We start from the raw sequence: 12,446 nt of genomic DNA, 5'->3' as shown, positions 1-12,446 counted from the left end.
CCTAGTCTCTTCTGGGAGTTCACCAGTAAGACAGGCATTCTTCAATACCCACATCCAGAGGTGTATTGCAGACTTGGCTTTTCACAGTGTCCTCCTTATTCAGATCCTTGAAAGAAATCTCTTCCTCTTCCACCTGGAATGGCTAGCCATTACCCAAACAGCTTTTCAATGTCTCATGGTCATTGGGAATCACATGAGGGATTGTGTTTCCCTCTTTGCATTGGCTTCTAGGATGCTCAGGGCCAAATCTGTGTACTAGCTCGTGTGTCATGAGATTTGATACTTGTCTTACCTGATCTTGTTTTCTTATTCATCACGTCTCCTGCCCTTCTCACTTTTTAAATTGTCTGCCCCTAATCCTTTTTGGAATAAGGGCATAAACAAGTCAAATAAATTTCTTGCCAAACTCTTAATCTCTACTTTAGTAAAAATGAGGTAACTTAGATGTAGAGGTGGAGTCTGTGAATTCTTTGAAGATGCGTCCTTCACTGTAATGCCAGTGCTTGAACAGAACTTGACACGTTGTAACCGCCTAGCACAGACTCTGAGGCAAAACAGTGTCGGCTCAGGGCTTGGCACATGATACTCAAGCCCCTTTTGTTTGCTGTGGTGTGGACCATCAGCCTATCACTTATAAAATTTATAAGAATTTTGTTAAACCTTCGCAGTCAAAGAAAACAAAGAGTTAGGCTGTTCCACGTGTAGGTTTAAATATGTGATCATACTGTACTTCGTTTGCTAGGGCTACCGTAAGAAAGGACTATAAACTTGGTGGCTTAAACAACAGAAATGTGTCGTCTCAGTTCTGGAGGCTAGAAGTGCAAGATCAAGGGATCAGCAGGATGGGTGTCTTCTGACTCCTGAGAGAGAAACTCTGTTCCATGCCGCTCTCCTAGCTTCTGGTGGCTTGCTGGCCATCTTTGGCATTCCTTGGCCTGCAGAAGCATCCAGGCCTTCACTGACCATGCGGTGGAAATGGCACTAACCCTTCCACCAGCCCTGTCTCTCACTCTCCCTTGTCCCTGCTTCAGGCCTCCCAGTACTTAGCGTGTCACCTGCAGTTCACTGCTTTGTTTCGTGTCTGTCTCCACCCCCTGGAATAGGAGCTTTGTGAGGACCAGGATGCTGTGAGCTGTTTTGTTTGCTGCTGAATCTCAGCACCTAGAGTAGCTCCTGGTGCACAGTGGGTATTCAGTACATCTTTGTTGAATAGTTAATAATGATGCAACTGTTTAGGCAAACACACACATTTGAAACTGGGTGTGAATTAGTGCTATGACGGGTCTGACTTCACTGTTTTGAAATTTATTTCCAGTTGAAGGATAATCGCTTTACAATATTGCTTTGCTTTCTCCTTCTAAGGAGGTTGGCTTGCCTTTTTGGAGGTCTGGGGTCTTCAGCTGTCCTTTAGAAGTGGTTCTGTGGGAGTTCCATCTTCTGATGAGTTTGTGGGGAGGCAGGTGATCTCCTCATCTTACTCTCCACCATCTTTTCCATTCTTCTGACTTCATTGTGTGACCGTTGATGCTTTTGAGCTGCCCAACCCCCCTTCCCTCTGCCCCACATCAAGGGTGAGCCTTATAATAAGAAACCCAAGGTGCTCCTTGTTTGTTGCTGGAGAGACGTTCAGTCCCCACACAAAGGACCCGTCATCCCAGCCCTACTCCCACAAAACCCTAAGCCACCCCTGCTCTGCCCAGAAAGCCTCACAATGTGAGTTGTGTCATTTCATACTTTTGTGCTGGGTGTATGGTGACAGTCTTGACCTCTGAACCAAATTCTGAGCAAAGAGGCTCCATGAAGTAACATAATCATGAAACAGCGTTTGCTGTCATGCCAGCCCCAGCTCCCAGATTAGCTCTGCATTTGCTTTGTTTGTGCCACATCAAGAAAATCCTCTTTTGTGGAATTGAAGGGTTGCACATGGTTAGGGTTTTCCTATCAGCTTATCTGGCAATCTCAGGGTGCTCTTTGATGAGTGGGTTCAGAAGCTTGAAAGTGAAACAGAGGAGCATTTTTGTTTCAAATGTGAATTCCACCTCACATCAACTGCTCGCATCTCTAAAAAGCCCAAATGGACAATTCAGGGCCAGTTATGTATAATCTGGCTTCACAGTCATTTGGTTTTGTGCAGTTTTATGCATGAGGAACCTGAGAGATTATTTTGCTGTGACAAGAACGTGGCTGGACAGATGACACCTGATCCTCGCCTGCCAAATTTTTGTGAAAATTTCAAATTGTTCCTATGAGATAGATGCTATGATTAACCCCATTTTAGAGATTAAGAATGTGGCATGTAGCGTAGAAATTCAGAAAAGTGTACGAGTTGAGAAGCAGGGTCTACACTTAGGAAAAGATTGCCAGTGACCTTCCAGTGACATACGTGTATGGAACTCAAATACCACATGTCGAGGAATCTAAGACAAACCATGACAAACAAAACAAATAAAAATACTGCCAATTAAATCGGTCCTCAAGGGTGTGAATTGTTATTCTCATTTCATAGTACCTAGCAGAGTGCCTAGCACATAGCAGGCACTCAATAAGTATTTGTTGAGTGGTGGAACCAAAACCTGGAGAGGTTAGATAATTTGTTCAAGGTCTTTGGTAGGAGGTGGTCTTTGGTAGAATTCAAGCTTAGGGTAAGTAACTCTGTGACTTTGGAATTCTAAAGACAGGAAGTCTCCTGCTACTGGGCCTGAGAGTGTCCTTCAGTTAACTGTCAGTCCCAAGATAGTAAGACATTGCCTTGATAGCCAGCCCATCTTCCTCCCTCTTTCTTTTCTTCAGCACCTTAATTCAGTGGGTGAAGATTGGCCGTGGATACTTCACCATCCTGAAGGAGGAGAGTGCCTTGAAAAAGAGGCAGCAACAACTGGAGAAACTAAAAGAGGAAGAAAGAAATAAATTCCAACCAGCCAAAAGGCTGTCAGATATCCAGTATGGGGATTTGGTTCTGCCGTAAGTAGACCTCTGTCGCTGCAGCCCCGTGGCCTTGGAAAGGACCATTGAGAAGGAACACTGACTGGTTGGGTTGAGGGGTGGCAGCTGTCTCGCATGGGAAGCCCCTTCTTAGGCTGGTGTCTGATGACTTCTTTCAATCTGACTCAACCTACTTCGCCAGCCTCACCTTCAGATATTCAGTGATCTTCTACTACACATGTCCGTTCTAGTATCCAGAGCCAAGAGCTAACCAAGAAATCTTGCAGGTCCCCAGATGTGCTTCTTTCCCTTTTCTTCCAAGGTTTATCCCTACCTCTAGGTGTTTTCTTATGCTGTTCCCTGGGCCTTAAATGCTGTTCCCTACTACATCCTCTCCCAACTAAAGTCCCACTTATCCCTTATCCTTACAAGCTCAGCTTAAATGCCACCCTCTCCTGCAGCTTCCCGGATTTCAGCCCCACCACCTCCAAAATCCATTCTGGACTCTCTTGAGTTCCCATACTGTGTTTGTATGCTACTTTGTTTCATTACAGATCAATATCCCTGTTCTAGACCTTCTCCTGAAACCTGAGATCCTAGTTTCCACCCAAAGCAAGTGAACCAAAAAAAAAAAAAGTTTGTTGTGGTTTGTTGAATACAGTAGCCTCCCCCTTTTGTAAACATCTCTCCTCTGGTTTGGAGAGGACCATCAACAGACTGGAACATTATGAAATACCCAATCATGTAACAATAACAATCATGCTAATAATCACAATTTATAATGGGTGTCTGTCTACCATGTGCTTTGTGCACATCTTTCTGTCAAATTTTCAAAATGTTCCTATGAGATAGATCTCCCCTTTTAGAGATTAGGAAATGGCAACCTACTCCATTACTCTTGCCTGGGAAATCCCATGGACAGAGGAGCCTGGTAGGTTACAGTCCATGGGATCTCAAAATGTCAGACACAACTGAGCGACTTCACTTTCTTTTCACTTTTAGAGATTAGGAATGAGGCTTAGAGATGCTCTCATAATTCCCATTATTGAATTATGGAAAGCATCCCCTAAGTCCCAAACTGAGTAACACCAACATTCATGGATTTTGCCATTCTGCAGAAACAAGCTCCAGGGATACTTCGCTTGGGCAGAGCGAGCAAGGCATAAATCAGGGATGGGAAGGAAATGCTACAGCAGGAAGAGAGGAAGTGTTGGGTTGGCCCCAGTTTTCCATAAGGTGTTATGGGAAAAACCTGAATGAACTTTTGATCAACCCAATATATGTGATAGAAATGGCCTGCCACTGTACCCACTGTCCTGTTAAAGCAATGGGCTCAGCCCTGGCTCCACATCAGTCACCTGGGTGCTTCTCAGACCCATTCCATCAGACTTTCTGGGGGTGTGGACATAGCCTTTTTCAAAGCTTCCCTCAAGAATTCCCATGTAGAGCCAAGGTTGAGAGTTACTGTGCCAGAGTTGCTTTAGGAACCCAAGTTGCCATGCTGGTGCCTAAGAAGGAAATGGGATCCCCAGCAGAGAGTCCCTTTCTTCTGAACCACTTCCCAAATTCTGTTCTTCACAATCTTTCCGACCCAAAGATCGAACCCTCATCTCTTGTGTCTCCTGCATTGGCACGTGGATTCTTTACCACTCCACTGGAGAGCCCTCTTATTAACATAAAGAAATATGAATGTGTGCCTCTTAAAAGCAATAGTCCTGTCAGTGGAATCGCACAGTACGGGACCTTTCTGTGTCTGGCTTCTTTCACTTACCATAAAGTTTTGAGGTTCATCCCAAACAGAAAGCAGACTGGTGGTTACCAAGGGTTGAGGAAGTGGGGCAGATAGAGAGTGGCTGCTTACTGGGTGCAGTGTCTCCTTTGGGGCTGATGAAAGTATTTTGGCACTAGATTCAGGTGATGGTTGTACAACCACTGGCTCAAATGCCATTGAATTGCAACCTTTGAAACAGTCCATTTTATGTTATGTAAATTTCAACTGAAGGGGGAATAAAGGGAGTTCTCGTCTGGGAGGCCCTGGAGCCGGGGTGGGGGTCAGGCCGGACACTAGTGGTTGCCAATCCTCTTAAAGCTCGAGGTTCCCTGTAACTGTTGGGAACCCTGAGTGTGGACCACGAGGGGCTGGTATAGTTCCAGTCATCTTCCCCCTGAAAATGTGCCCCTTGGGAACCACACTTATTGTAAGGAAGGTCTCTCTCCTCTTTGATTCCTCATTTGTACAGACTTCTGTTTTCCATCCCCCTTGCCTTGTGAAACTGTCAGAAGGAAAGTTAACCTTTCATAGCTTGACAAACATCCTTAGGACCAAAGCAGCACTCAGGCTGCCTCACCTTTCTAGTGGTCTCCAGTCTCACTCCAGTTTTGGCTAAGAGATTCCCACTTTGCTGTCAGCTCTTTGACACTTTATTAAAAAGAATATTTTGTCCAACAGTTTTGGTTATTTATAAGCAAAGGGTTGGTCTAAATAAACTAGCCCACCATTTGTGCATTTATTTAAGAGGAGAGAAAATATCTGTGACTTACAGCCCCCGCCCCCATACCTTCCAGGGAGTGAGCATCCCAAGGAGAAGCTGCCTTTGGCGAGCAAAGGGTATTCAGATGAACACACAGATACAGAGGAAGAGCACAAAGGCTTCCCGGATAGATAGAATGGGGACATTCAGCAGACAGGCCAAGGGTGTGAGGAGAAGGGACCCTTGGGAAGAGAGAAGAGTGAAAGGGCAGCCATCACAGGGTGAGAACAGAGATACCTAATGAGGGTTTTTATAAGGTTTTACCTCAGAGTATGACATGTAAGGCCTTCCCTGGTGGCTCAGTGGTAAAGAATCCACCTGCAATGCAGGAGATTGAGGAGATATCGGTTCAATCCCTGGTTCAGGAAGATACCCTGGAGGAGAGCATGACAACTCACTCCAATATTCTTGCCTGGAGAATCCCATAGATAGAGGAGCCCAGTGGGCCACAGCCCATAGGATCACAAAGAGCTGGACACAACTGAAATGACTTAAGCACGCATGCGTGAGAAATGTAAATCTATTTCTTGTTTCCCCACAAGATCTTCAGTAAAATATTCATGGCCCCTTAGTGCATTGTAGTCTTAGACCTTTATCTTGGCTCCCCAGTAAGTGTAGGGGTGAGAAAGGGGGACAGTCTCGACCCTGGCCCAGTCTCATTGTACAGCCAACCGTTTAGGTATTGAAGACCTACTGTATGCAGGCCTTCTGATGGCACAAAGATGTGAAAAGGGTGGAGGAACAGCCCCCACCACACATGATGCTGCAGCACAGCACCACGGGGTGCACCCAAGGCCCCCTGAAGTGTGCCTGGGGGAGAGGAGAACACTCCTCCTGTGTGCTTCTCCTTGGCTCTCATGCCGTGATCACACTCACACTTCTGACACAGATGTGTGGGCTTTTCCCCCACACCAAGCAAATGTCTGTGACACCAGTGGGGTATCCCACCATCCTGTTCAGTTCTGATGCTTCCCACATCAGAGCCCACAGGTTAAGGGTTCACTCCCACAAGGTGACCCCCCACATCAGATACCAGTCACTAGCCCCAGGTTATCACCTGACCAGCCAGCTATAAATCAGGGTTCTCATGACCTCCTCTTTGAGTCTGATCATTTTCTAGAGTGGCTCACAGAACTCAGGGATACACCGACTTACATTTTCCTATTTCAGTTCAGTTCAGTTCAGTCGCTCAGTCTTGTCCGACTCTTTGCGACCCCATGAACTGCAGCATGCCAGGCCCATTTATTATATAATAAAGAGTACAGATGAGCACCCAGATAAAGTACATCGGGTGAGATCTGGGAGGGTCCCAAGCACAGGAGCTTCTGTCCCCATGGAGTTGGAGGGTTTGCCATCCTCCTGTTGGTTGGATGTGGTTACTAACCCAGAAGCTCTCCAAACCCCTTACTTCTGGGATTTTTATGGAGGCTTCATCACATAGGTATGAACTGTCGTTAATTCAACGTCTAGCCCCTCTCCCCTTCCCAGCGAATTCCCAGCTTCTAATGGCTCAGTCTTTCTGGTAACCAGTCCCTATCCTGAAGCTATCCAGGAGCCCACTCCGAGTTGCCACATTTGAATAAAAAGACACCCTGGTCACCCAGGAAATCCCAAGAGATTTGGGAACTCTGTGTCACGATCCAGGGTATAACACCAAATATTAGAACAAGAGCTGTTCCCAGTGCTCTTGTATCACTTAGGAAATTCCAAGAGTTTTAGGAGCTCTGTGCCAGGAACTGGGGACAGAGACTGATATATAGATATACATACAGATATTTCTATTATTTCACAGTGTCCAGCCCCTTCAGTTTTGGAGGTAGAAAGGAAATCTGGAAAGAATTCCCCAAAATGTGGCTTTTGAGCAGGACCTTCAGTACTCAGTGGGAGTTTGTTGGCTTACACAAAAGAAGTGTGGTTATACCCTGCTGTTTCAGTCCACCAGAAATCCTGCAGCCAGCATGCCTGCTTAGAAAGGCCAGGGCTGGAGGAGGAAGCTGTGATGGTGTTTATCTTTTGCCAAAAATCAGAAATGTGATTTTCAGAGTGAAAAAAGAAAAGCAAGAAATCCATGGCCTGAGCCACCACCATCCAGCCACTCAGTGGACCCTAATGAAGTGTCCTCATAGGACCTTGAAGGGACGCAGGATAGACAAAGCCACTCAATGAACTGAGGGAGTCTCACCCTTTCTGTAAAGGTCCCAAGAGCTCGGAGCAAATCTTGCCCATAGTGTCACCTAAGAGCCCAGTGACACTCTTTGAGCCTGGTATTTCCAGTGACACTAGCCAGCTGGCAGCCTTTCTCTAGAATAAAGAGAAGGCATGAACTCGTGGCTCTTTTTTGGGAGAGGTTTTTTCTCAGATTAACAGGCACGCGGACAGGCACTGGGGAAGGTGGCCTCTGTTAAGGACCCTTCTATGACCATTTCAATAGTTCAGTTATAACGTTTGCACATGGTCATTAATCCATGGTTGCAGAACACAATCCTTCCCTCTCCAATCCATGTTTCAGTGTGCATGACGTGGTTTATTTAAAGTTTAATAAGTTTAAATATGCATGAGATCATGCTTCTCATAGACATTGGTCTGGTTATGTCTTACCCAGTGGATTCTATAAGCTGTGCAGTGCTGGTTATAAAACTGGAGGCTATTATTGCACATAGCCATCAGATGCAGGTGGGGAGGCAGGTGTTATAAAATAGCACTGGGAGATGATCCATACCAGCATGAAGTAGTGGGTAAGAGCACAGGACTGAGGTTCAAGTCCCAACTTTGCACATAACAGCTGTTTAACTTTGGGCAAGTCACTGTGCCACTCTGAGCCTCCTCTCTCTATACCCTTATTAACCTCACCAAGCTCTCAAATTTGTTGTGAGGATTAAATAAAATAATGCTTAACATAGAGCCTGGCATATGAGACATGCCTAGTAATTGCTAGCTGTTATTACACAGTGAAATGAATTTGATCTCTCTGGGCCTCAATTACCTACAACCCTCAGATCTATGGCTAAAAATCTCAATTTCCAGGCAGGCTAGAAAGTATCTCACATCTAAGAGCTATGTTCTATAAATATACTTCCAATCACAGAATTATCAAAAATACAAGTGTTCATTTAGAACTGCTTTTTTAACACAGTATTTGATCCTGTGTATTATAAAAGTAAAAGGGATTAAAAGGAATTATCCCCCCTTCTCCCCATCACCCCCCACCCAGATCTAAGACCATAGGGTAAGTTCTTTCAGACCAAAGTTTTAAGTCTGACAAACTGTGTAGGGAAGAAAGAAAATCAAGCATGTCCCCAAAGATTCCTGCCTGCACGCAGTCTTTCTCACTGTGTTCAGTGACCTCATTTCTCAGCTGCAAATTCAGCTGAAAAAGGTGAAAAAACAACGAGTAGAATTTGTCTTATTATTGCAGTTGAGAGGAAACATAAAACAAGAAATTAAGGAGTGTAAAAGCTGGGTTAATTTCCACATATTCCAAACTACTAGGGGACTCCGTGGAGCCAGTAAGACTGCAAGCATCAATGTAGTATTGGCTTGTGGTTTCCTCAGCTCTAGGGCTGAATTAAGAGCCTATGGAAATGGAAATGTGAGGACCTAGATTCTGTTCCTATTTATTTTTTTGGTGTGCCTTGCGGCTTGCGAGATCTTAGTTCCCTGCTAAGGGACTGAACTCCTGCCCCCTGCATACTGGGAAAGTCCCCTTATTCTGGTCCGACTCTTTAGTTAACTCTATGACCCAAGGATTGTCCTCAAAGTCCCAGGAGGAAGGTAAATTCCTAGTGGGTGCCCCCACTTCACCTCTTCTGCCTCCCTCCGTCTCCTTTCCCCATGCTAAGCCAGAGTTTTCTTTCCAAACGTAAACTGCTGCCAGTTTAAAATCCTCAACAGCCACCACTCTTTATAAGATGAGGACTGGAAAAGTCTGAGCTGGGGTTGCGAGGCTCTGGACAGCCTGGCCCTTGGCTTCCCCTCCAGCCACACTTTTCCCCACCTTCCCTCTTCCACAGGGCCTCTCGCCTCGCCCTCTGCCTACTTAATTCCCATTCAACCTGCAGATCTCAGCTCAATATTTACTTTTGTTCCAGTTACTGTTGCCGTGAGCAACCACTCCTAAACCCATTAACTCCAGACAGCAAACATCTATTTCACTCACACATCTGCCATTTGAGTGGGGTTCAGGGCGAAGGATCATCTACAGAACCAGCTGGGGTGGCTCAGAGTGAGTGTCTGTTTCCAAGAGGGCTCATCCATGTGAGTGGCACCTTGGGGCTCCTGTCACTCTGAGCTTGGCCAGGACTGAGCCCAGCAGCCTTGGTTCTCTGCCACCAAGAGGCTCTTCACAGCCTTCCCGCCTCCCCTCAACCCCCGGCACCCCGCCAGCATGCTGGTGGCTAGGAATTAAGAGTGAGCCTCCCAAGACATAGAACAGAAAAGCCGCCAGTTCCTGGAGCCCGGGCCCAGAAATGGGCATCATGCTGCTTCTGACATGTCCTATCGGCCCAGCCATTCACAGAGCCAAGATTTCAGAGAAATGGGACTGTATATTATAAAGCCACCCTCCCACTGAAAGAGACTTGGGGCATATATTTCTAAATTGATACAGCTCCCTCCGAATAGTATTCCCAGACTCAATCCCAGCCAAATTCTCTGTTTGGGGCTGTCCGAGCACCATTCACGCTCCCACTGAGTCTTGTCTCAACCGTGTTTGTGTGAAGCCCATCTCCCCCATGAGGCTCTAAGCTTCAGAGGGCAGGGCTGCTTCTGTCTCCTGCATCACTGCACCCACAGCCCCCAACACAGAGATGTTTGATCACTGTGGATAGACATGAATGAATCAGGGAACCTGTCAATGATTCAGTCAATGTTTAAGTGCTCAGGCTGAGAAACTACAAGGCTTTAAAGGAACACGCAAGTAGCCTGAATATGCAGGGCAGGCTGGGAGTGAGATGCCAGGGGCTCTTAAGTCTTGAGCAACCCAAGGGGCACCCACCTCCTGCGCAGATGGGCAATGGTCTTGATCTTGGACCCCACCCACCTCTTACCCAGAGTGGCAAGAACTTTACAGTCTCCATCTTTGTGTGACATCTCCCAGTTTTACAATATAGACAACTGATTCCATTATGCACACAGTAGGCTTATTAAGGTGTGTCTGTGGGCTCGGTTTGGTCATGGGCAAAAAATATTTGCCCTATGACTCAGGCATGCCAAAATTAAGGGTAAAAAAAGACTGTTTTCTCTGACTGAAATGACTTGCTCCATATGGTGCTGAAAAAAACAAAAAACTTACCTATGTTATTAAATGTAGCTTGATATTTTTCACTTTTTGAAGCAGTCTTTTTCAGAAAAGTGTCTGGGCTGATTCACGTCTCTGTAAGCATCATGTCCCCTCCTTTCCTGTGATGGTTTTGGCTTCAGAGGAAGCCCCTGTGTTCCCTGTAGGGCAGGGAATGGGCTTTGGAAGAGGTGTGCCTGGTCATGGCTGATCTTTGGGGGCACACTTGTGCCCACTTCTGAAGTTCGAGATCCCCGCATCTCACGGCGGATTCATCCAGCTGGTGAGTCAGCAGTCTGGAGGATTGGGAGAAGTCCCTTTAAGGAGAGGACCGCAACCAAGAACCACTGACTGCAGGCAGCTCCTTCCCTGTGTCCATCCTGTCGTTTCCACTTCTCACCATCCCCATTGCTCAGACCCCGGCACAAGCCACCATGCTGTCTCCAGCTGAAAGTATCGCAGCACTTCTCATCTGTCTCCTGGCCCTCTTCCCCTGCCATCGGCCATTCTCAAAACAGCAGCCAGAGGGCTCCTCTGTAAGAGGTCACATCATGTCTTGTTTCAGTTCAGAATCCTTTACTGTCATTCACAGAAAAGGTCAGGGTCCTCACACTGGTCTGCAAAGCCCCTGTTTTCTCTGCATCCCTGCCTCTCTCCTCTTTCTGTTGCTCACTCCACTCCAGCCACACGTGCCTCCTTGCTGTGTCTAAAACATACTCCTGCCTCAGGACATTTGCACCTGTCACTGCCTCTGTCCAGAAGGCTCTGCCCCCAGATGGATGAGTGGCTCACTCTCTTCCACTGCAAATTCTTATCAAATGTCACCTTCTCAGTCATGCCTGCCCCAATCATTCGGTTTAAGATTGCAGCCCCTAGCTCTCCCAGCCCTACTGAACTCCCTGCTCTTTTATTCTCCCCATAGCACGTATCACTTACTAGTGGGAGTGAGGGGGTGGGGAACAGGTCAGCAAACTCCAGCCCCTGAGCCCCCAAGCTGGTTTGGTAAATAAAGTTTTATTTAAACCCTGCCATTAACTTACTGTTTACATCATCAATGGCTTTCATGGTAGTAAGTAGTCAACATGTGGACTGAATGCCCTACAATAGCATAACTGTTTGTCTAGTGGGATAGGAAAACATATCCAACCCCTCATCTAGTATATCAGTGTACCACACAGCTGCCTGACTAATCTTATGTGTTCTCTCTGCTCGTTCACAAGAATAGATGCTCCATGAGAGAAGGGGGTCTTACATGCTCTGATTACTGGCTGCATCTGGGACCTTCACCTTTCCAGCTGAAATTACTGGCTGGTCCATAGTCGGTGCCTAGTGATATTTGCCAAATAACCCCTCGCGAAAGATGTGGGCAATTAAAACTGCTCCTTGTCGTTCGCTCTGCTTCTGCTTCTGCTTCAGCACATACGGGGATGAGAAGACAAAGAAGGCAGTGGCTGAAGTCATCCTGCGACCATTCACCCCCATGCACAGCTGCATCATTTCGCCCTCGCTGCCCGAGGCCCACATGTAAGTAGTCCCACTTCGGGCTTGTTTGCTTCACTGTTTCATCATTCGCAGCCAAGGTCAAATGACTCAACCAGCTAACAGTCATTGGGAGCTATTCCTTTGTCCTCTTGAAAGGGACAGGGAGCCTGGGGCCAGCAACACTATGTGGCATATAAAAATAACAGAAAGCAGACATGGTGTCTCAGAGCTAAATG

At 46.6% G+C, this 12,446-nt stretch overlaps 1 protein-coding gene across 38 annotated transcripts in view; it reads left to right on the top strand.

The window, feature by feature from the left end:
• CCDC60 (coiled-coil domain containing 60) overlaps positions 1-12,446 on the top strand; it is a 286,332-nt gene that overhangs the window by 232,340 nt on the left and 41,546 nt on the right. For 22 of the 38 annotated variants that reach the window (XR_015144541.1, XR_015144540.1, XR_015144542.1 and 19 more), the window contains 2 exons: positions 2,791-2,961; positions 12,145-12,252. Coding sequence is in view for 35 of the 38 variants with exons in the window: in XM_086347873.1 (XP_086203999.1) it covers positions 2,791-2,961; positions 12,145-12,252 (279 nt within the window). In the remaining 3 variants the exon portion in view is untranslated. Of the gene's footprint in view, positions 1-2,713; positions 2,962-10,504; positions 11,012-11,948; positions 12,253-12,446 lie in introns of those variants that run through there. The other 16 variants (XM_086347903.1, XM_086347900.1, XM_086347892.1 and 13 more) reach the window with 8 other exon arrangements.

This window comes from Bos grunniens, chromosome 17 (assembly GCF_055505025.1).
Source record: "Bos grunniens cultivar Pamir isolate PY7600 chromosome 17, Bosgru_T2T1.0, whole genome shotgun sequence".
Lineage (NCBI taxonomy): Eukaryota > Metazoa > Chordata > Mammalia > Artiodactyla > Bovidae > Bos > Bos grunniens.
The sequence above is the reverse complement of the archived record's forward strand: the minus strand, read 5'-3'. Positions and strand labels throughout refer to the sequence as shown.